The sequence below is a fragment of the Octopus bimaculoides genome, chromosome 2, assembly GCF_046866305.1.
Source record: "Octopus bimaculoides isolate indiv1 chromosome 2, ASM4686630v1, whole genome shotgun sequence".
Taxonomy (NCBI): domain Eukaryota; kingdom Metazoa; phylum Mollusca; class Cephalopoda; order Octopoda; family Octopodidae; genus Octopus; species Octopus bimaculoides.
In genome coordinates this window covers 89,049,515-89,075,912 of record NC_142929.1, presented here as the reverse complement: position 1 = coordinate 89,075,912, position 26,398 = coordinate 89,049,515, and the positions used below count along the sequence as shown (strand labels likewise).

The window sequence follows — 26,398 nt, the reverse complement described above, 5'->3', positions numbered from 1 at the left end:
TATTTAAATTATGTTAGAAAAATGTTATAAAATCTTTTTGGTATATAAACATTGTATTTTGAGAAATAACCGGTTTCGTGTTGTCTTTTCAAATTTCTCTACTTCATTGTAACGTGTTCGCTCCAGTCTGAAAAGAAGAGGAGTGTGAGTGTGCGCGCGCGTATGTGTGTTTGATTTTATGTGAAGCTATATTTAAGAACAAGGTAACATTGAACTGTAGGATTACTCAATATTTTTAGTAGAATACAGAGTACGTATTCATTAATTTTTACAAGTAAAAGGTTGAGACGTTTCGTATTGCTCACTGTCATGAGACTGCCTCATGACGACAAACGAAAACTTCTAAGTTACTGCCAATCTTTACACACGGGAAAAATTTAGAACACCCAAATCTCCAGTTTAAATAAATATCTGAACAATCTATAGCATTTATTTAGTTCTATCTTTACTCGCATCTTCACATTTACACATTGCAGCATTTGCGCTCGCGCGCACATGTGTGTGATTATATGTATACATGCATACATATATTTATATATATGCATATATATATGCATATATATATACATATAATGCATATATATATATATATATATATATATATATATATATATATGATATACCCTCCAGCCTTCATCAGGTATCTTGGGAAAATTTCGAACCTGGATTCTCATTCCTAAGGTATTTTTCGATGTTGTTTTTATTATTATTATTATTATTATTATTATTATTATTATTATTATTATTATTATTATTATTATTTATTTATTTATTTTATTTTGACTTTTGCTTTGCATTTGTACAAGTTGGCTCCAAGTCTCACCCAGAAACGTCAAGAGACAAAAAGTTAGAAGTTCATGTTGGTGTTATTCCTAGGGTGCCATATATTTTGTTTTGTGCATAATGATGTTCTAGTGAATGTTTAAGAAACCATAAGAAAATTATGTTTGTTTTAAAATTTGAGATTACATAGGCAGTATTTTACGTAGGATATTGGCAATCAGCCCCTTTTGCTATCATTCATAGGGCACACGACATATTGGGGAGCTGCCGTTCTTTAATATGTGGGCCTGGTAGTTCCTTGTAGGTAGGCATTGATATTGATATTGATCTTGTGGCGGCGCAATGGCCCAGTGGTTCCGGCAGCAGACTCGCAGTCGGAGGATCGCGGTTTCGATTCCCAGACCGGGCGCTGTGAGTGTTTATTGAGCAAAAACACTTAAAGCTCCACGAGGCTCCAGCAGGGAGTGGTGGCGACCCCTGTTGTACTCTTTCTCCCCAGCTTTCTCTCACTCTTTCTTCCTGTTTCTTGAGTAACGCTTCGATGGACTGGCATCCCTTCCAGCTAGCGGGGGGCGGCGACACATACGCCATAGAAACCGGGAAACCGGACCCATGAGCCTGGTTATGCTTTAAAAGGGCGCATAAATAAGAAAAATAAAAGGCATTGATCATGGGCTGCGATGATAAACCCTTCTATTTCTGATTTTAAGCCAGAAGCCATTAGCCATTCATGGGTAAGGGCTTTGTCAACATCGGCATTATTCGCTCTCTTTGGGTATTTACCATTGAGAGGTTTTTCTTGCCATTTACCAGTCAGAATATCTAAGGCAGAAATTTTAGCACGTGTTTTCATGCGCTTAGCTTTTTCTGCGCTTGCTTCTAGTAATCTAATTCTGAAATTTGTTGTATTCAGAATTCACTTAGATATTCCTTTGCCTGTTTTGTTACTGAGTATGTCATGTTTTGAGACAAGTTTTAACATCCAGTCCTCAGAGTTTTTCAGGTAGGTGTCTAGGACAATTGTGGCAATCTTCATTGTTAATACCAGTGGTAAAAGTTCACAGCCTCCCTCTTTTCTTGGCAGATAAAGTTGTTCTATATCTGCCTTAGGGTGGTGCATTCTATGCATTGTCAACAGTTTTCATATTTTTCTGTCAAGATTACATATTTCAGTAATTGACCAGTTAATGATATTGAAACTGTAAGTCACGACTGGTATGGCTAAAGTATTGATCGCTTCGATCCTGTTTCTTGCATTCAGCTCTGTCTTCAGTATTGCTCTTACCCTGCAATAACATTCTCTTCTGATCGTTTCCTTCATCACTGCATGTTTGATTCCGTCCCCTTCAATTACCCCTGGATATTTGTAGCTCTTCGCTGGTTCTAACTCTTTTATGACATTCTGCTGGTCAAGGTTAACGTAAGATGTTTCTGTCAATTTCCCTTTGATAAAGGTAGCTTTTGCACATTTATCGAGGCCAAATTGCATCCTAATGTGATCACTGAATTGTTTAACAATCGCTAGTAAGCCCTTTTGTTCTTTGTCATTTTTTGCAAATACCTTTAAATCATCCATGTAAATGATATGATTTATATTTTTATCAAACATTGAGAAATTTTGAGAAAGGTTAGACAAAAGAGGAATGGTGATAGTGAGTCACCCTGGAAAATGCCACATGAAATTCTTACATCTCCAGCATTTAGAGATTAAATTGTCACTGTTCATAGTCAATGTGTGGTTCTCCATGATCTCATAGTTACAGACAAAATGTTTCGCAGAGTAGGAGCTATTTTATACATTTCCAGACATTTCTTAATCCAGCTATGTGGTAGGCTATCAAATGCTTTTTTATAGTCTATCCAGGCTATTGTCAAGTTTTTGTGTCGTTTGTGACAATCTTCTAAGATCATCTTATTGATGAGTAGCTAATCTTTACAACCATTAGATCCACATTTACATCTTTTTTGCTCATTAGGGAATATGCTACTTTCTATTAAAAAACTATAGGTATATTCAGTCAGGACAGATGTTAGCGTTTTATACATTGTTGTTAAGCAGGTTATGGGTTGATAAATTTTTGGTTCATTTGTTTCTTCATTTTTTGGAAGTAGGAATGTTAAACCATTAACTAGCTAAGAGGGGATCATACTAGGATGTTACAAAACATTGTTGTAAAGTTTTGTTATTAGTTCATGGCTCTCTAGGAAGGCATTCAACCAGAAGTTAGGAATTTTATCCTTTCCTGGAGACTTCCATTTGCTTGACCTCCTGTGCTTGACCTCCTGAGAGCAGATCTTATATCTTCTACATTGGCACCCTCCCACTTTTGCTCCTCTAAGGAGTCTAAGTCTGTAGATATTCTATCAATCCAAGGGGCCTTTTCATTGTGTTTTTTTTTCTTCTGCCCAAATTTTATTCCAAAATTCCTGCACTTCTTTTGATGGGACAAACTTTACTGTAACTAGTATCTTCCCTTTCTTCCTGTAAAAATTTTGGGGATTATTTTTGAATATGTTGTTGTCCCTGAAGAATCTAACGCGCTTTTCATACCATGCTATGCGGGCAGCTTTAACACATACCTTTTGTTTGATGGTTTCTATGGTGGTATCAATGTCAAATATGGTTTTCATACATTTTTTCTTTAATTTTCGGGTTTTTGTAGGTTTGATAGTCTTGTTAAACTTAAAGTTTTTCGAATATTCTATGTCAGACCTAAGTAGCTTCATTTAGTGTTGAATACGCTCTTGCCAAGAAGGCTTTTTGTGGGAACGTTGTCGTTTTCTAATCTTCTCACCACAGAGAATCGTTGAGATTTTTGCGGATGCATAGTACAGGCGGTTGAGATCTGTAATATCAACATCATTAACTGAAATTATATCCTTAAGTGCAAGGCGGATTTTACCAATTATTTTCAGGTTTTGGTTAGAATTGCGAATTTTTGGGAGAGTATCGCGTTCATTCATACTGGTTTCTTTAATTTTCAACCATTCAATCATGATTTGATTTTTTTAGATCATGTAGTTCTGTTGTAACAATTTCTGTGTGACTTTCTTCATCTATTTGATTTTCATCTGCCGTAGTGGTTATGGTTGGTTCAGAGAGCATTTTACTTTGCTTATTAGTTATATTAACTCTTTCAATCATTACTGCATTTTCATCAGCCCTGGGCTGGTCTATTATTATTTTCTCTGTAGTATCTTCTTTAGCTGCAGCTTCGTTCCTTTTATCCCTTTCTGTTTGTTTAAGTTGGTCAATCTCTATTTCAGTTAGTAATTGTTTTTCATAATGTTTCTTTTGTCGTTAGCAAGTTTGTTACTGTCTATGTATGGTCTTACTCCAAGATGTTTCTGTCTCCAGTTTAAGTAGGTTTGTACAGTATTAGATTTATTTGTGGGGAAATAAATGGCATGATAGAAGGCGGTAAGAACTTCTTTATTATCTTCCCTAGACCATTTTTCATTCTTTTTCTTTTGGTTGTTTGATGATTGGAATATTCCGGTTGTGGTGTACTTCCATCTCCTGTATGTCGGGAAGATTTGAACCAGTAGCTGATTTCTCGTATCGAATCTGGTTCTTCATTCGAGTACGTCACCTTTTGTAATCTGGTCGATAACCATTCCGGTTTGTATTTTGCATGACGAGCTTCGACGTTGACATTAGGGGACGGATCTATCAGTTTAGGTCTAATGTTTTGAGACAACACCGTCTCCGAGTTCTCTGCATGTAAACATTGCTCGTAACGTAGCTTGTTATGGCTAACAGATCTATATCGAGTACGTGGCCCTTTGTGACCCGGTCGACGACTAATCTGACTTGTAATTTGCTTTGTAATCAATGAGGCATGACGAGCTTCGACGTTGACATTAGAGGACGGATTTGTCTGTTTAGGGTCAATTTTTTGAGACAACACAGTCACTGAGTTCTATTGCGTGTAAACATCGTAGCTTTTTAAGACTAACAGATCTGTATTCGTCTGTATTTTTTTGTTGCTGATAGGTTTATCTCCGAGCATAGTTTTTAATGGTGTTTTTAAACTTATGAATGGTTCACTCTGTCTGTGTTAGTTCGAAAAATGAAAACTAAAATGTTTTGTTTTTGCTTCGTTTGTGACACGCGTTCTCATATGCGGGAATGTGTGTCCTGTAAATTTCACGTAGTTGCGTAAACATTGAAATGTATGTGTAGCCCTATGGGTATCAAAATGTATAAATGATTGTGTAGACATTCGAGTGTAAACGTAATTACTCAATTTATGTACTTACTGTTTTGTTCTATTTCTATTTTATAATTTGTAAACTTTCCGATGTTGACCTCGTGTATGTGTTTCGCACATGTTTCACTGAGACATCGTGCATAGGAGAAACTGTGCTTTGTATGGCACTAAAATTTCGTTTTTTTTTTTTTTATCATTTTCGTTAAAAGATCGCTTCCTTCAAGTCTTCCACGGGTTCCTTTATCTAATTCCTTTGATGTTATTGGATTAGATTTGTTTTTGAATAGGAAGCCCGGTGTAGCACGTCCATGTTGTTGTTGTTGTTGTTATTATTATTATTATCATTATTATTATTATTATTATTATTATTATTATTATTATTATTATTATTATTATTATTATTCAGGTCACTGCCTGGAATTAAACTCGGAATCTTGGGGTTAGTAACCCGCAGTCTTAACCACTACGCCACATGCACGTGGGCATGTGGCGTAGTGGTTAAGAGCGCGGGCTACTAACCCCAAGATTCCGAGTTCATTTCCAGGCAGTGACCTGAATAATAATAATAAAAATAATAAAAATAATAATAATAATAATAATAATAATAAATGTTTTAATACACTAAATGTTTTAATACACTAAAAACTTTTTCTGAATATGAGCTGCTGAAATCGGGGTGCGTCTAATACACCCGTGCGTCTTCTATGCCCTGAGATACGATGATTTCTATTGAACAATCAACGCATACAAGTATTCATTTCTAACTGCAGTATTTATTGAACAAACTTAATATTTCTAACAAATTAATATTTCTAACAAATTAATATTTCTAACAAAATAGTTTATTTAAAGATGTGAAATATACAGAAAGGTTTTTGTATGCTTGGACAAAATTCTGCATCGACTTCATACTTATATAAATGAAAGGTAGCGTAAGAGTCCCTCAAAAGAAAGCAGCAGTCTTAACCAGGTTCTTTGTTTCTGCTAACAGAGGGGTATTTTAACTTACCTACTCTCCAACTAACATCAGTTCCACCTATGCATACACATAGATTGAAAGGTAGATAAATAGATAGATTTATGTGATTGTATATATGTACGGATGTATGTCATTATTCAGTTTTATTTCAAGATTTCTTGCCAATAGAGAAAAAGTCAGTTTCTAACTTAGATCCAAGGCTCCTTCGTTGGAATTTCTACGACATCAACAGGTCATGTTTGCATGCATTTGTGTATATGTGCGGTTTGGGAGCCACTGCATGTATGTTTTGTTTTATGTATGTATTCTCATGCATATAGTTGCATGTTTAGGTATGCGCATGTATACTTAAATACTTAACTTCTGAAAAATTTTACAGATTTTATATTTCCAGTGATGGCTTGAATCTGTAGTCTTCGAATCAGCTATATATGTATATATGTATGTATGTATGTATGTATATATGTATGTATGTATGTATGTATGTATGTATGTATGTATGTATGTATGTATGTATGTGCAAATTTGTATATTTTATGTATGTATGTATGTATGTATGCGCAAATTCGTGTATTTTATGTATGTATTCTCATGCATATAGTTACATATCTAGACATGCTCATATATATTTAGATGATAAACTTCTGGGAAGTTTTACAGATTTTTTCAGTTCCAGTGATGGATTGGATCTATAGTCTTCGAATTAGCTTTCTCCTTTCTGGTTTTGAGAAGCGGAATTTCTCAAGATTAGGATTTAGGCAATGTGTTACATATCCCAGGGTTCCAATAATTACAGGTATAAACCTCAACATGTAATCTGGATAGAGTAACTGCATATTTTTCAATAGATCAACATAGGTGTTCTCTTTTTCACTGATCTTCAGCTTTATGATAACATCTGCTGGGCAGCTAATTTCCAAAACTGCGCAGTTTCTCTTCTCTATCCGAAATCATTATATCAGACCTGTTGTGCTTACATTTTATTGAAGTTTCCACTGGTACATTCCATCAGTACTTATTTTCATTATGAGTGCCTATGGCTTCTACCATGTATGTATGCATGTATGTATGTATGTATGTATGCATGCATATATATATATATATATATATATATATATATATATATATATATATATATATATGCATGTATGTATGTATGCATGCATGAATATATGTGTGTTTGTATGTATGCATGCATGATCTATGCATGCATGATGTATGCATGTATATATGTATGCATGTATGTATGTATGTATGTATGTATGTATGTATGTATACATGTATGTATGTGTGTATGCATGCATACATATATGTATGCATGTATGTTTGTATGTATGTATGCATGTATGTATGTATGATACGAGGGTATGAATAAGAAGGGAAGCAAAGAGAATAATCACTACTAAAATTTATATATTATATTTTATTCGAAGTTGAAATTTCGCAAATTGTTATTACGAACAATACCATTAAGCTATCAGAATAATTCTATCTAAAATCGGATATGAAAAACTCTGAGTAACATTCTAATAAAAATCTTTGTATATTTGAGCGACACATTTGTTTGGGCGAGCGTTTGTGTGAACGCCTGTTTTTGTAAGCGCGCGTATGAGAGGTGGTGCATGGTTCTGTGTTTGTGTGAGCAAAGATAAAGAGTATGAAATTGGACACGTACCTATGAAACGATAGCAGTCATTCATATTGACAAAACTGAATCAAAGAATGTGAATGGTGGAGACTAAAGGTAATGATAAATCCTCTTAAGAGATAGAGTGAACGTTTCGGAGAAGTACTGTCCGAGAGTGAAACAATCCAAACTGGTTTCGGTGAGACTATTTAACAATTTAATTTGAGTCTTGTCTTTTGTCTTTTTTGTCGAGCAGGGTGGAGTGGGGTGGGACAAAATGAAAAAGTGAAAGCTAATGAAACTGATCCAGGAGTAATTATCTATTAATCTTCTATTTTCAATGATGAGCCAGAAGCCACAGATTAAGCTGTACTAATCTGGTCTTTACATAGAGATTTACAGATTTTGTTAATCTATGAAATAATAATACTGAATAGAGATAAATATAAATGTTCTGTTGACTTGGAAATGATTTTTTATATTTCTTGTTTTTATTTTGCGTTTTTTCCTTCTGTTTAGCACAATTGGAGAATAGTTGCATGTATATACGCATACTCGCATTCATATACACATACACACACGTAAATAAACACAGACATATTTGTACTTACAGATGCATATGTGTATAAATATACATATATTCGCACATATACATAGACATGCAAATGCATACAAACATACGTATATATACATACATACAAACTTACGTACATACACACATATAGTCAATTCAAATAAACAAACATTTCAAATAAACGAATAAAAAGACGGAAAAAACATACGTGAGGACGTGCACAAGAAATACATGAGCTTGACACTCGATGAAAGGAGAGAGTTTGACGTTTTGAACATAGCTCTTCCTCGGAAAGAAGGGGAAAAGTCCAAAGATAGAAAATAAATCACCAATGGCACAGGTGTAGTTACATTGCTGAAGTCAGTATTATCATTATCATCATCATCATCATCATCTTCGTCGTCGTCGTTTAACGTCGCTTCCCATACTGGCATGGGTTGGATGGTTTGACTGAGAACTGGTAAACCAGGAGGCTGCACCAGGCCCCAATCTGATTTGGCAAGGTTTCTACAGCTGGATGCCCTTCATAACGCCAACTACTCCCAGAGTGTGGTATGTGCTTTTTACGTGCCACTGGCACAGGTGTCAGTGAGGTGGCACTGGTATCGACCACGCTCGAATGGTGTTTTTTACGTGCCACCAGTACGGGTGCAAATCAGGCGGCAAAGGCATCGGCGACGTTTGAATGGTGCTTTTTACGTGACACCGGCTAATCAGAAGACACTAGCATCGTCCACGCTCGAATGGTATTTTTTACATTCCACAGGCACGGGTGACAGTCAGGCGGCACTGGCATCAGCCACGCTCGACTGGTGTTTTTTACGTGACACCGGCACTGGCATCCGCCACGGCATCGATTTCACTCGGTTCAACAGGTCTCCACAAGCACGGTATATTGCCCGACGATTGGCGGGTACTTTTAAATGGGTCAGTTGTGCAACACTGGCATCGGCCACGACTATGATTCCACTTGACTTGTCGGGTCTTCTCAAGCACGGCATATCTCCAAGGGTCTCGGTCGTTTGTCATTGCCTCTGTGAGACCCAACGTTTCAAGGCCGTGTTTTACCACCTCATCCCATGTCTTCCTGGGTCTACCTCCTCTACAGGTTCTCTCCACAATTAGGGTGTGACTCTCCTTCACACAGCTGTCCTCATCACATTACCATACAAGCGCAGTTGTCTCTCTTGCGCACCACACCTGATGCTTCTTATGTCCAACTTTTCTCTCAGGGCGCTTACACTCTATCGTGCATGCACACTGACATTACAGCAGTCACGGGCCATGTTTCCCTGTCGTGTAGCATGGCTGTTCGCACACATGCAATATACAGTCTACTTTTCACTAAGTGAGAGACCCAATGTTACCAGCTTATTCTTATTCTAGCAGCTACGCTCCCAGAGCATCCACCCCAGCAACTGATTTGGTCACCTAAGTAACGGAAGTTATCAACTACTTCTAGTTTTTCTCCCTGACATGTGATGGAATCTGTTTTCTGTACATTTTCGGTGTTTATTGCACCTGTGCATCTGCTACGCACAAAAGCTATCTTCCCAGTTAACCTTCCTTTGATATTGCTGCACTTCTTACGTGTCCACAGCTTACAACGAGTACATTTTATGGCGTTTCTACCTAAACCTTTTCTACATATCGAGCAAGGTCATTTACCTGAAGGGATTTGTGATTTATCCTCCTTCCTACTTACTAAGACTTTGGATTTTACTAGGTTAACTCTAAGGCCCTTCAATTCTAGACCTTGCTTCCACACCTTTAGTTCTGGTATTAGTGCAAGGTCATCAGCATAGAGGTGCTCCCATGCGCAACCTATCTTGAATTCCCCTGTTATTGCTTGGAAGGCTATGATGAGTAAGAAGGGGCTGAGGCCTGAGCCTTGGTGAACCCCTATTTCTACCCTGAATTTTTCACTATACTCGTTGCCCAACCTCACCTTACTGCAGTATGTATATATATACATATATATACATACATATATATATATATATATATATATATATATATATATATATATATATATATATATATATGCTTACACATGCATATGCACACAAACACGTACATACATAATCATGCAGAGACAGACAGACAGACAGATCAGCGCGGTTAATTGGTAGAATCGTTTGAACAGTGTCTCTGCTCTTCAGGTTTTGTTCAAATCCCGCCGATGTGACCGACTTTTTTCTTTCATCCTTTGAGCTCGATCAAGAGGTGCGCAGAGCATTGACCTCCTCTCTCTCTCTCTCTCTCAGAATCGGATGCGCTTTGAGAAAAGCTTGGGTCACCGCTCACAAATCTCTTTCCTCAGAGAGCCACCTGCACTCTATCCCAGAGAAAGAATGTGGTTTTGAAGATGCTGAGAGTATATAACACGCTGATGAAGAAATAGATGAAAAAAATAATACGCTTCATAATTGAACACACAGATATTTATATACATTTCTATACACATGTGTGTGTGTGTATGTAAACACAGATATATGGGTAAACATGCATCCCATAACTATATGTACATTGATTTCACCCAGGGCAGGGTGTAAGTCGATTACATCGCCCTCAGTGTTCAACTGGTATTTATTTTATCGACCTCGAAAGGATGAAGACAAAGTCGACCCCGATGGAATATGAACTCAGAACGTAAAGACGGACAAAATGCCACTAAGCATTTTGCCCGGCGTGCTAACGCTTCTGCCAGCTCGCCGCCTTCATAATTATATTTACATTAAAATGCATCATTATTTAGGCTTGTACAAATACCGTCTCCTAGAAGGTTTTCTGCTATTCATTACTTAAGAGCGTACTCCTTATGTGTATGTGCGCGTGTGCTTATTCTCGCCTGTCTATGCATATAGGACTACATTTTCCAGTGTACCCTTTCTTAACATAAAAGCGTAGTGTGTGATTGGGAGAAATTTGGTTGCTACATCTAGCAGGTTGATCCCCACCCGCTGACTTGAAGGAAACTTTGCCGTTGTTGAGTACTTCCAGATCAATCTTAGTCGAACATAACTGTAACGGAAGGAACTGCAGTCGTGACAATACCGTCTTATTTTTAATCGGGAACTATATTGTTCAATACAGTCGTTAGATAAGATTGTAGACTATGATTTATTTGTGTATTGATAGCTTCTAAGTAGGTTGAGCTGGCTATCGGACGAAAGTGTTTGCCAATGAGCTCCTCTCTCTCTCTCTCTCTCTCTCTCTCTCTCTCTCTCTCTCTCTCTCTCTCTCTCTCTCTCTCTCTCTCTCTCTACATATATATACATACATATATATATATATATATATATATATATATTGGGTCATCCCGTAAATAATTCGGTTTTTTTCAATTGTATCAACTTGCTATAAAAGCATGTAATAATTTTACCTTGTCCGTATTCTTAGTGCAAGTTTTGAAGAGTGCAGTTCCATTTTAACAGTTATTTTTTTCAAGCTACAATGGAAGTGACAAAGGAGCATATTCGGCATATTTTGCTTTAAGAATTCAATAAAGGCAACAACGCAACGGAAAGGCAACAACCCAACGGAAAGGCAACAACGCAACGGAAAGGCAACAACGCAACGAGGAATACTAATGCAGTATATGGGGATCGGACAATAGGCGTAAACCAGTGTCAACGGTGATTCCAGAAATTCCGAGCTGGAAACTACAGCCTAGAAGATGAGCCTCGTCCTGGATGATCTGTAGAGCTCGACGAGGACGTCCTGCGATCTCTGATGGAACAAAATCCCATTCGGTATTTAAAAGCTAGTTTTATGGACGCATCTTTTAAAATTCCTATTTTCTTTTTCACACATTGACTTGTGTAGATTTGCAATAGCACTCACTGAGAGAACATGTTTCAAAACCAGAAGCATGTTAAACTATGTAAAACGTTTGAGAAAGAAACACAGCTGTTTTTTATGCGGGCAAAATTTTTCTCATGAAAATAGTGATGTGAATTGCCAATTTACTATTTTGCTTGCATGAACCCTGCTTGAGAACCACTTGTCTACATGTTTAGGTGGTGGTAGATGACGTCGTGATTAAGATGTTGCACTCATGATTCTGCGGACCGGGTGGAGCATTGTCTTCAGGAACAAAGCACCTCATTTCACGTTGCGCCAGTCCCTTGCGGCTGAAAATGAGTCACCCTGAGATGGACTGGTATCCTGTTCAGAAGAAATGTTATGATCTCAGTTACTTCTACACCGTAAAAAACGAGTAGCCGGCCTCACGAGACCTAGAACTCGAGACTACTACGATTATGACTGACCTACTAACCTGGGACTAAACAGTAATAAGTTAATAGCATTTATCCTGATCAAATTCCATTTGGAGATCAAAGTCCTTTTCTTTCCTCCTGTGTCTCAATGAGAACAAAGAAGAGTCATGAATACCGCTCTGTTTTTTAATTCGTTTTTTATCTTTGTTTGTTTGTTAAACAATAGAAAGTGGATGTACGTGGCTTAGTGGTTAGGGGGTGTTGGACTCATAATCGTAAGATTGTGGTTTCGATTGCTGGACCGAGCGACACGCTGTGTTCTTGAGTGAAACATTTCACTTTACGTCGCTCCACTCAGCTGGCAAGAATGAGTAATCCTACGACGTACCGACGTCCCATCCAGGTGGAGAATATAGACGCCATGGAAACCGGGAAACCGGCCCTATGAGTCGGTATGACTCGGAAAGGAACTTTACTTTTTACGCAGACAATGGAAAATGGACAGTGTCTATGATTTCGGCAATGGCATAGCCACCCGGGGCAGCCTTTGAGTCCCCCCCCCCAAACCATTCACCTATACTAGCTTAACACACCCGAAAGTGCCACACTCAAACGTTACCTACGACGGACAGCCTCTCCTCTCTTCCTTAGCCACGCTACCGATGTTCAGGTGGAACATCGGTAATTCGACGTCTTCGGGAAACTAACTTGTTGTACTAGGGGCAGAGAGAGGTTTTTTTGATAAATGTTAAATGTTAAATTCACGATTTGAATCGTGCGATGCAGCAGCAGCAGCAGCAGCAGTAGTAGTAGTAGTAGTAGTAGTAGTAGTAGTATTTGTTGTTGTTGTTGCTGATGGTGGCGGCTGCAGTTGTGATAATGATGATGATGATAATGTCAACGTTGTTTAACCCTTTGTCAGCTTTGATTGAGAAAAGTCACAATTCAAAAGCATCCTTGCCATGATTACCTCACCTTTTATTTTATCTCTCTTTTATTTAACGTTTATAATATTACGTTCGCTCGTGCATAAAATTTACTGTTGTCTAATTATAATACATTAAAAAAAAACAGAATGAGAGCAAAAGTTATCTCTATTCACTGGATGGCTTTCTCTCTCTCTCCCTCTCTCCCACCTCTCTCCCTCTCTCTCTCTCTCTCTCTTTCTCTCTCTCTCTCCATAGTAAAAGTCATTTTATGTGTCACCACTGGAGGCGGTGGAGATGCGAGTTACTTCCCTTTATTTGTTATTTTCCATTCATTTCATTATTTAACTTTTCTGTCAACAAACCGACACGATGCAAGGAAAAAAATGTATTGCAATAATTGGTGCTGGTGCAAGCGGGCTAACAGCTATTAAAAGCTGTCTGGATGAAGGTCTTGAACCTGTCTGCTTTGAAAGGGACGATGTTTCTGGAGGATTGTGGTGTTATAAAGAAGAAAGTGAACTTGGTCGTTCGACTGTTATGAAATCGACTGTGATAAACACTAGCAAAGAGATGATGGCATACAGTGACTTTCCTCCTCCATTACACTTCCCTGTTTATATGCACAATTCGTATGTTTTAAAATATCTGCATATGTATTCCGAAAAATTTAACTTGGACAAATATATCCAGTTTTTCATTGAGGTAATATCGTTTCAAACAGTAATAATTCTTTATCTATTTACAATTAATTATGATTACTAACAAACTCAATGCTACTAATTTCTGTGAGTGCTCAGGACTTTTTCTTTCTTTTTTTTTTCTTCTTTTTTTTTTACTATCCACAAGGGATACGACGATGGGGAGAGAATAAAGAGGAATACAAAAGCAATTTCGTAGTTTAAAAAAATGTAATGATCAGCAAAAGCGTTAGAAACGAATAAAATGTGAATTAAAAAAAAAAAAAGAGCCCTAATAGTGGTGAGGAAAACCACCCACGGTTAATTGGTCATCCTCCAATAAAGTCAATGATTACTTTGAGAATCACAGCCTAAACTGTCTCAGTAATTTGCCGCCAGCTCGTTGTCACGTAATCCGCGTAAGCCGTTCACCTTCGTCGCCCACTCCGATCACAACGACGTTTTCGCTTTATACATAGTTTCTGTTTACACTCTTGCTATTTCATTTTCATGTTGAGTTATAACAAAAAAGCATACTTGAGAAGGAAGAATAAGTCAATACAAGTACCTAGTACATATTTTATCGATAGCGGGAGGATGTAATAAAGTTTGCCTCGGTGAGGCCTTATAACTATTAGAAATTATATGTGTGTGTATATATATATATATATATGTATGTATATACATATATATAATAATACAAATGGTATGTGAGCATATGCATATATATATGTACATACCTACATCTATATGTATATATAGATACATATCCGGGTACAGGACGTCAAAAAAACGTGGACAAAAAAGGAACGGGAATATATATACATATACATACATATATATGTATATATATATATATATACACACACACACACACACATATATATATATCTGTAATATAATATGTGACAATTATTCGGTTGCCATAATAAAACTCCGAGTTTCGGATGTCAGGGCGGAAAAACTGCTCCAGCATCTCATCAGTTATTAAGACAAGCAAAAAATGCTATGAAAATGACCATTAAACAAAGGGAAATTACTATGTAAATGACCATTATTAAGACAAACAAAAGAGTTATTACAATGACCATTGAATAAAGGGAAAAAGCACACCCATGTACCTGTGCCTATATGCATATGCTCACTCACACTTGCATCAAACACATACATGCACACCCACACACACGCCTATATAGGCGTGTATGTGGGTGTGCATGTATGTTTCACATGAGTGTGAGTGAGCATATGCATATAGGCACAGGTACGTGGGTGTGTGTGCGTGCATGTGTATGTGTATGTATGTACATGCACGCATACGCGAATTCTATGAGTGCTTTTACTTTCTCACTTTTGGGTTTTTTCCCTTTATTCAACGGTCATTCTAATAGCTCTTCTATTAGTCTTAATAATGGTCATTTACATAGTAATTTCCCTTTGTTTAACGGTCATTTACATAGCATTTTTTTATTGTCTTAATAACTGGCGAGATGCCGGAGCAGTTTTCCACCCCAACATCCGAAACTCGGAGTTTATTATGGTAACCAAATAATTGTCACATATTATATTACAGATAAATTCCTCTATTTACATATCGAGGTCTTTTGTTGTCATAGCATTACTATTAATATATATATATATATATATATATATATACACACACACACACATACATACATACGTATATATATATAAACTTAAATATGTTTCAACCAAAGATTGGTCCAGGTCATGTCAAACTTAATAGCACCACCTGATAGGATTATCTAAATCCTTTTTAAGTCAAGTTTTGTTTATGGTCCATTCAAGTATTGAGTTCTTGTTGAGTGAGTTGTATCCAGGTATGGGTGGCTTATCTGGTATTCCTTGAAGAAATCAGTCCAGACTCCGTTTAAAGGTGATGAGATCCTTTTCCTCTTTGATCCATTTTGGGGCAATGTTAAACAGGGCAGGGCCTGTTGAGGAAACTGTTGAGGGACTACAAGTTGGTGTCTACATTCTCTCAGGAGACTAGCGGGGAATCTATTAGGGCCTACAGCAGAATAGTATTTGACCTTATTTATTGCTGCTATGATGTCTGAGGCGATGAAGGTTATGTCCAAGATTTTATGCTAGGAATCAACTTCGTTCGCTTCTCTTATGTCAATATTAGTGGGATCACTAAAGACAGAGCAGTATTGTTTCTGCAGTATTTCTGCCATTTCTTTAGCATAGGTTGGGGAATGCTGTTATCATCAATCAATGGCCCAATGGGTGAGACAGCGGTTCTATCCTTATTTGCATAAGAATAGAACACTTTTAGGTTCTGTTTGATGTTTCTGATTACCCACTGTTCTTCCGCAGCTCTTTCATTTTCAATGGAGGTTTTCATGTCGGTCTGCAGATGGAGTTTTTCCAACTCCAGCCTTTTCATTGTTGTTGAATGTGGAAGTATTTTAATTGGTTGATTTTCCTTTTTTTTATTCAATCTTTTGATGCGCCTGATGAGTGTTTTTTTTTCTTTTTAGGGAGCCAGTTTCTGTTTGTGTTAGTGGATTTCATAGGAGCGTGTTTTGAGCATGTATAGGTGACAGTGTTCTGAAAGTCTTGCCATGCAGTCTCAATGTGAGTGGAACTGACAGTGAAAGACCAGTTGATGAAGGACAGATCCTTTCTGATTGCTCCCCAATCCGCTTTGTGGAAATTCATGTTGTCAAATGATATATATATGTATACACACGCGCACACACACACACACACACACACACACACACACACACATATATATATGCATATATATACATATACATATATATATACATATATATATATATATATATATATATATACATATATATATATATATATATATATATATATATATATATGTGTGTGTGTGTATACATATATATATATGCATATATATATGTATCATCATCATCATCATCATCATCGTTTAACGTCCGCTTTCCATGCTAGCATGGGTTGGACGATTTGACTGAGGACTGGTGAAACCGGATGGCAACACCAGGCTCCCGTCTGATTTGGCAGAGTTTCTACAGCTGGATGCCCTTCCTAACGCCAACCACTCAGAGAGTGTAGTGGGTGCTTTTACGTGTCACCCGCACGAAAACGGCCACGCTCGAAATGGTGTCTTTTATGTGCCACCCGCACAAGCCAGTCCAGGGGCACTGGCAACGATCTCGCTCGAAAATCCTACAGGAGCCAGTCAGGCGGTACTGGCAACGGCCACGCTCAAAATGGTGCATCTCATGTGCCACCCGCACAAGAACCAGTCCAGGGGCACTGGCAACGATCTTACTTGGCTTGCCGGGTCTTCTCACGCACAGCCCATTTCCAAAGGTCTCGGTCCGTAGTCATCGCCTCGGTGAGGCCCAATGTACGAAGGTCTTGCCTCACCACCTCAGCCCAGGTCTTCCTGGGCCTACCTCTTCCACGGGTTCCCTCAACTGTTAGGATACATGTATGCATGTATATGTATATATATATATATATGTATACATATATGTATATGTGTATACATATATGTATATATATTTATATACTGAGGTTGATAAATTGAATATTAATTTCAATTTAAAACCAGTGGTCTAGCATATAAAAAATCTGATAATTCAGAAAAATTGTATTACATGTGTATAAGAAGGGATGACCACTAGAGGGACATCCAATATGCTAGAAAGAGGTCATCAACTACCCAACCACAAAAGAAAAATCATGTTCTCCAGAAAAAATTCAGCAAAATACCAGAGCTTAGGCGGGCAGGACAAAATGAAAAATATATTAAAAAAATAAAGAATTAATTGTGTACCGGTTTCCCCATCAACTCTTTTACTTAAGTAAAATCATCTGTGGTTCATCAGCGCAATCGTTCTAAAATCAATATAATTTGCAGAACTATACACGAATTATCTTCATAAAATTAGACGTGCGTACAGTTCTACCGATTACATTGGGGTTATTTTCAAAAAGTCTCAGCTCTGGCATGCTAAATTCCGGAAACAGTTCTGCAGAGTATAATTCACTGCAGTATATGTTGCCGGCTAGAGAACATAATTATTTAAATTTATATTTATATACTGAGGGTGATAAATTGAATATTAATTTCAATTTAAAGCCAGTGGTCTAGCATATAAAAAATCTGATAATTCAGAAGAATTGTATTACATGCGTATAAGCAGGGATGACTACTAGGTGGACATCCGATATGCTAGAAAGAGGTCATCAACTACCCAACCACAAAAGAAAAATCATGTTCTCCAGAAAAAATTCAGCAAAATACCAGAGCTGTGGCCATGCTGGGGCACCACCATTTGGTGTTGCTGCATAATTTTGCTTCACGAATGCTTTTTAGGAATTGACATTGGTGCATGAGGGAGTTTTATGTTGCTGCCCTAATCTGCACCTCCTGCTGCAAAGTTGGTTCATCTGGGACACTTGACAGTAAGAGGTCCAGCTTTTTAAAGTGTGTGTGTGTGTTGCATCTATAGAAATCCACATTTTCCACTTTTTCGTAAAAATTTTTACATCAATGGAATTTTCTTGATGTGAACTTTCCAGTGCAGTAATTAGATTTTTTTAAATTCCCTTTACTTTCTGTGATTTAAGGGAGATTTGGCTGTTGTTTCTAGCAACTTTTATATTTCTTCCCTTCTACCTGGAATGGCATTCTTACACACACGCTCAACATATAATATAGAGAGTAAGAGTAAAAGAGGGAGAGAGAGAGAAAGGGATACATACAAAATCATAGATTAAACTTTCCTCTCAGTATTCTTTACCTATTTTTCATAACATAGATACATAAAAACACACAACCACACATATGTGATCTGTGACAACAACATACACATAAACACATACACACATCAACATTATAGATATACGATTTAGTTTCTGTGTTTCTTATATAAACACGTTCACGCATTGCTATCTCCCTCCTTCTTCTTCTCTTCCTCTTCCTCTCTCCCTCTTCCTCTCTCCCTCTTCTCTCTCACAAAACATTCACTACAATATAACTCATGTTCGTCAATGTTTGGTAAATATACCACGATTTTCACTAGGGTGTTAGTGTTAGGGTTTATGTATCACTTTCTCTCTATCTCTCTCTCTCTCTCTCTCTCTCTCTCTCTCTCTCTCTCTCTCTCTCCCTCTCCCTCTTTTACTCTTACTCTCTGTATTATATGTTGAGCGCGTAATTACTGCACTGGAAAGTTCACATCGAAAAAATTCCATTGATGTAAAAACTTTAAAATTCCGTTTACTTTGTGTGATTTAAGGGAGATTTGGCTGTTGTTTCTAGCAACTTTTATATTTCTTCCCTTCTACCTGTACACACAATCATTGACTACAATATAACTCATGTTCGTCAATGTTTGGTAAATATACCACAATTTTCACTAAGGTGTTAGGGTTAGGGTTTTAGGGTTAGTGTTAGGGTTATGGTTAAAGTTTGGGTCGGGTTATACTGCTAGTATATATATATATATATATATATATATATATCATCATCATCATCATCATCATTTGACGGAAAGCAGACGTTAAATGATGATGATGATGATGATGATGAGATATATATATATTTATATATATCTATATATATATATATATACATGTGTATATACATTTGTATATATATATATATATGTATTTATTATGTGTTGGCATTAGGAAGGGCATCCAGCTGTAGAAACTCTGCCAAATCAGATTGGAGCCTGGTGTTGCCATCCAGTTTCACCAGTCCTCAGTCAAATCGTCCAACCCATGCTAGCATGGAAAGCGGACGTTAAACGATGATGATGATGATGATGATATATATATATATGTATATATATATATATATATGTATACACATATATATATATATAATTATATATGTCGGTGTGTATGTGTCTATATATGTGTGTGTGTGTGTGTATATTTGTGCGGTTGTCCATAGACATTTTCATGGTAGCCCTAGCATGGCCACAGCGCTTGAGCTGAAACTAGAAAAGAAAAAAAGGTGTATATACCCATACCCATGGAACATAGACATTAAATGACAATGATGAACATGTCTGTAAACACACACACACACACACACACACACACACATAAATATCAGCAGCAGCAGTGTCATAATTTTACAGTTACATTTCCATACTGGCATGGCATGTGTTGGTCATGTTTCCTGGAACATTGTTTTATGGTCAGCTCTTTAATAACTTCCTAGAAGAGGTAGACACATTTTACTTATTCTCAAACCTGGGACACACACAGTACATGCACAAACACATTTCGTAAATGTGTGAGTTATCAAAGTTCATTGCAGATTCTTCAGTGCTTTCTTTCTTAATCTTTTGCACCAAACTTACTTTTATACATTAAAGTTATTTTCCCATGAATAAACATTGGTTCATTAGACTCTACAGTAGAAAGAGCCTCAGCTGGTAAATTATTCATCTGAAAAATAAAAAAGACAAACGCTATTTGTTTTAAGTGAACTTAGTTTTATAGAAACCTGCTGGAAAATTGGTCTTCCATCTTCACAAAAAAATGAAACAAGCAAACTGCCTTTATGTTAATAAGAGAAAAAAAATGAAAAATCTAAAATCCATGAACAGTTGTGATGACTTGTATTGGCAAAGTTAGTTATTAGACTTCGTAAAATAAATTGCATTTGGCTGTTGCAAGATGTGAGTTCTGACTTAATGAACAAGGACCTGCTCTGAAATAGAAACATGTGAGAAAGTTGTTACTGTGTAAGGTTAATATAATTCTAATCATTGCCAGTATTATATTAAGAGAAACTGATAGAGTGATGGGTGAAATAGATTGTATATTTAGTTACATTTCTTTATATTGTGAGATCAGTTTCTTCTGAGGTCAACATTACTTGTCATTGTTCTAAGGAATCATTAGTAACATCCAAATACTGGTGTCAGCCCACTGGATAGTCTTTCGAAACTTGTGGCCTTCATCATCATCTTTGTTATCATCATTGTTTAATATCTGCCATCCATGCTGGCATGGGTTGGTGTTTTTGACAGGAGCCAGCCAGACAGGAGCCTGCACCAGGCTTCTGTGTTAGTTTTGGCAAGGTTTTTACAGTTGGATGCGTTTCCTAACACCAACCACCCAGTAGATAGGACTGAGTGCTTTTTATGTAGCAGAAGTACAGGCAAGGTCAGTTTTGGCATGGTTTTTACAGCTGGATGCCCATCGAAATACCAACCACTTTATAGTGTGGACTGATACCAGTGTAATAAACTAGCATTATATTGTTGTTGTTGTTGTATGGTGGTGGTGATTCTGCTGTTGTTGTTGTTGTTGTTCATGTTAAACAGCAGATCTATGTTCAAAGATGTTCCAGGAATATCCATCCTGTCTTCTTGTATCTCAGATATATCAGGGGCTACCTAGTTTGTCTTATGTTGCTTTTCCTATTTTTTAAAACATAAGTTGTGATTGGAATGAGATTTGGCTGCTATTTCTAGCAGGGTAGGCAAACATTAAGAGGATTCTTTTTTGGCTCAGAATGTTAAACTGTGTTTGAAGGCAATGGATTGGCAGAATTTGTAGAGCACCAGATAAAAAGCCTTCTAGTATTAAGCTATGTCTGTTCGCATTCTCTGTTCAAATTCCACCATGATTAAGTATCTCTTTCAATTTTTGAAAGTTGAAAAAATAAGTCACCAAGTGTGGCTGTGTGGTAAGAAGCTTGCTTCCCAACCTCATGTTTCCAGGTTCAGTCTCACTGCATGGCACCTTCTATTGCATGGCTTCTGTTGTAGCCTCATCTAAAGCCTTGTGAGTGGATTTGGTAGACAGTAACTGAAAGACGCCTGTCATATATATCTATATATATATATATCTATATATATATATATATATATATATATATATATATATATATATATATATATGTGTGTGTGTGTGTGTGTGTCTTCATATCTATGTTTGTCCCCCATCACCACTTGACAACTGGTGTTGGTATGTTTACGTCCCCATAACCTAGCAGTTTGGCAAAAGAGACTGATAGAATAAGTTAGGCTTAAGAAAAAATAAGTTTTGGGGTTAATTTGTTCAACTAAAACCCTTCAAGGCAGTGCTCCAGCAAATGACTGAAACAAATAAAAGAATAAAAGAAGAGTCATCTCCTGGAATCAATATAATTGACCATATCTCTCCCTGAAAATACGTGACTTTGTACTTAAGGTACCATCATTTTTAACATCCACTTTCTGATGATTGCACAGATCTGATGGAATTTGTTGTGGCAGATTTTGTACAGATAGATGCCCTTCCTTTTGCCAACCCCCTTACTTGTTTTCAAAGAAGGTAGTATTTGTCTATGAAGAGACATGCTTACATGGAAGATCGGACATGAATGACAATGACACTGCTTGTATGACTGTGACACTCATTTATAACTACCATGCAATGTCTAAACAAGTCACACACACATACTCACATGTGTGTGTAATGTGTCTGTTTATTTATATGCATGTGTTCTTTTTTTTTTAAAAACCCACTTCGGTCATGAATGATCATGGGATTGCACATAGAATGTTCCCCTCCAAGGCACAAGCCCAGGCAAGGTTATTTATGGAAGACCAGCAGTTGCCCACACATACCAGCCTCCTCTCTCCATGCTGCCAATGTTATCCATGTGAAAGGCAAAGGCTGATACAGCTTGACACTAATGATATATATCATAACTTATTTTTGCAGCAGAGTGAACTGGAGCAATGTGAAATACAGTGTCTTGCCCAAGAACACACCACACAGCTCAGTCAGGCATTCAAACTCACTATCTCATGATTGTGAGCCCAATGCTCTAACCACTTACCTGTGGTCAATTTTTTCTTGCCAAATAAACATGCACACTATATTTAGTGCATGTATTTATTTGGTAAAAATAAAATGATCATCCCAAAATATAGCAATATCTATTTCAACACATAATTTCACATTAAGAATTTTGCAAAACAAATTCATAAATGTATCATCATCATCATCATTGTTTAACGTCCACTTTCCATGCTGGCATGGGTTGGACGGTTTGACTGAGAGCTGGCAAGCCAGAAGGCTGCACCAGACTCCAATGTGATCTGGCAAAGTTTCTACTGAAATGTCTTTGATAATAGGTTCGCAGTATCAGAGTTGATTTGAGGCTAAATAACAACAACATTTATGGTAAATTTCTATATTAACACCCACATGATTTTCACTAAGAAAAAAACAAAAAATTTGATTTTTTGCATGGAATCAAGTACCCTGGCCTCCTTATTTTGGTCCGGAAAAATGAGATGGGGTTTCCCCACCCTCAATCCTGGAATCATTGGAAATTTTTTTTTCATTGAATGAATTCCTGTGACCTCCTAATATTGCAAATTAGATTACTTAAGGTGAGCCTGGCAACTAATGGTTTTGGGGTCTTGTTGTTTGTAACTTTTGGTGAGCCATGGTGCAACCAACAACATGGTAAAAATCCCTGCCATTAATTTGGTGTGGATGAGTAAAATCAAATGATTCAATTACAACATATATTTGAATTAAACATAAAAAAAAAGACTGAAATATTATCATCACTTACATGGAAAAATTGAAATATTATCTTTCAGTGTTTTATACGATAAAATCTTAAATCATTAATTAACACATTATTAATTATCTTATAACAGCAATTCCTGGAAAAAACATGGATTACATGAAAAAATGCAAGCAAAAGAAATAATATTCTTAAGATTATAAACCTAGAAAAGTATAGGACAAGTTATTACTTCTAGTAAAGAATAAGAAGCTTTTTACTTAAAATATTGCAGCTAAAATTAAAATTTTAATATTGAAACTTATTTTATTATAGTTTACAAATAACACTATACTTATTTAAGTAGAATTTGGCTAATTTACTACCTTAAATACAGAAAAAAAGTGACTAATTAGACAAACTTACAAATTAGCTGAACTGTTTTGTACAATTAAATTAAAAGATGGGAACTGTAAAGATTGATAAATTAGAACTGGCATTCTTTGCTGTAATATTTTAAGTAAAAAGTTTCTTATTCTTTACTTTACTAGAAGTAATAGCTTGTCCTATACTTTTACAGATGTAATAACTTGTCCTGTACTTTTCCAGTTTATAATCTTAAGAATATGACTTTTCATGCTCGCATTTTTCCATGTAATATACGTATGCATCTATATATATATATATACACACATGTGTGTGTGTGTGCGCGCCCGCCCGCGTGTGTGTTGATGGATGGAGGCATATATATACGAATATATATGTAATGAAATAAAACTGAAAATACCAGTTATCACTCTACAATTCAAGAAGAGTTGTGATGGTTTGTTATTGGCAAATATAAGTAGACTTTAAATATTCTTTTAAATTAATAAGTACTGTCAGTAGAAGAGTTGATTTTCAATTTTTCTTTACACTTTTCCATATATTTGAATGATATAAACACAGTAGTTAGGCTTCTAGAGAAACCCGTTGTCTGCTATAGCGATTTAATGTCATTATATTGAGAATAAAATCCATATTCCTTTTACAAATTTATTGAAACAAATGATACATGTTCTTTATTACATGGGAAAATGAAAGTAAATCTTCATATTTCAACTTAAGCACTGGTGACGTCAACCAGTTTCTTCAAATGGCCAGGAATGGAATGAACAACCTTCTGAAGGACATCAACTGGGATATCATTGAGAATCTCCTTAATCCATGTCTCCAAATCCTCCAGTGTGCGATCAGTATTATAACACCCCAACCTCATCAGTCCAGAGGATGTTTTCAAATAATTCAGGCCAATCTTCATCCCAACTTAGCATTAACTCTCCATATTCCATTTTGCAGTCACAGTCATCAGATTTTAACTCCTGCACGTAATGGGGTTTCCATAGATGAAAATTCAATTCTTTATGCAACACCATACATATTGTATGTCTTCTTTGTCCACTTTCACTAGCTGCTTGACGTGTTGATTATTGCAGGCTGCAATTAAACATTTCCAGCACTATTGCCACATTCTTTGCTGATCGGGATTTGGTTGGACAGCCACTTCTTCTTCCATCTTTCACAGAGCTCGTGATCATCAGCTTTGCATAACAACTTTTTATTGTCTCCGGACGCAGTGTTGCATGCTTACCTTTTCATGCACGCCACCATCTCCGAACCAAAACAATGGAATTCCGTACTTCATAGTGTGCTGCTATCTTAGCTTGCTCCTGAACAATCAAGCGACTGGCCATCTGGAAAATAAGAAATAAGAAAATAAGAAATCCCCATTAGTCTTGTCTGTTTAAAAAATCTTTTCATCATGACTTTTGTGATACTAAAAATTCTATAAGCAATTTCTAATGCCTAGTTACTTTGTACCCACCCTGTATATATATATATATATATATATATATATACATTATTGAAAAGCAGCAGAAATATCACAAAAACTGTTACTCAGAGTTTCACATTCCCGTTCGTCAGACAGATTTGTTAGAATGGAGCAGAAATGACGATATAATCAAGCATAAAAATAGTTTAAATGATATATTTTTGAAAATGGTCTTGTTTCATTGGTCCTTTCAACTAATGGTCTTAAGCATGCAACGAACGAAATTAGTATAAATTCATCTTGTTGTAAAATTGAAGGGCAGAATTTAAATGCATATGGTAAATAATTATATACAAAATATAAATGAATTAATGCATTAACACTTATATCCATTTAAAAATTGAAAATTACATAGATATTTTTCAGCAGCATATACACATACTAAACCATCTATAACATACATATATACACAAATACACATATACATATATGTACGCACACATACATGCACACGAAATCTCTTGGTGTATCCATATACAGGTCAGTTGTTAGCGACGAAAGAGATGAGAAGTACATTAAGCATAGGGAGGAGGGAGAGAAAAAGTAAAAACAAAAAGAAAAGAAAAAGAAACTGAAACAGAAAACTAGCAAGAGAAGAGAGAAAGAGGTTGCTACATAGAAACACCAAGAAAGGAGAGATACTTCACAAATTGTGCTCAATGAACGCACACATAAAATAAAATTAAATATGTATATATATATAACTATAGATATGCATACAAATATACAAAAATATGTATGCAAATACATGCTCACATAAATATAAGTATATACACATATACACCCATGTGCATATGTACATAAATATATGGTAGAAGTGTACTCATCACCAAGTAAGACCATTTCCTAAATTCAATAAGTCCATGCAGACCTTTCAAGAGTCCAAGAAATTCCTGTGTGAATTTGTTTTGAGTGAGTAAATTGTTGGACAGTGCTGAATCCAATTTTCAGTGCAATCAGCTGTAAAACCAGTGGCACACAAGAGACTGAGATGACCAGAAACCAAGT

General features: G+C 36.4%; 2 protein-coding genes across 2 annotated transcripts in view; one reads left to right on the top strand and one right to left on the bottom strand.

The window, feature by feature from the left end:
* Positions 1–7,814, bottom strand: part of LOC106875763 (villin-1) — a 168,682-nt gene extending 160,868 nt beyond the window's left edge. Inside the window, exon 1 of the mRNA XM_089338668.1 lies at positions 7,652–7,814. Coding sequence (XP_089194794.1) covers positions 7,652–7,676 — 25 coding nt within the window. The 5' untranslated portion in view covers positions 7,677–7,814. The remainder of the gene's footprint in view (positions 1–7,651) is intronic.
* Positions 7,815–13,656: 5,842 nt separating this feature from the next.
* The window catches only part of LOC106875875 (flavin-containing monooxygenase 5), a 37,904-nt gene continuing 25,162 nt past the window's right edge, over positions 13,657–26,398 (top strand). Inside the window, exon 1 of the mRNA XM_014924177.3 lies at positions 13,657–14,031. Coding sequence (XP_014779663.2) covers positions 13,699–14,031 — 333 coding nt within the window. The 5' untranslated portion in view covers positions 13,657–13,698. The remainder of the gene's footprint in view (positions 14,032–26,398) is intronic.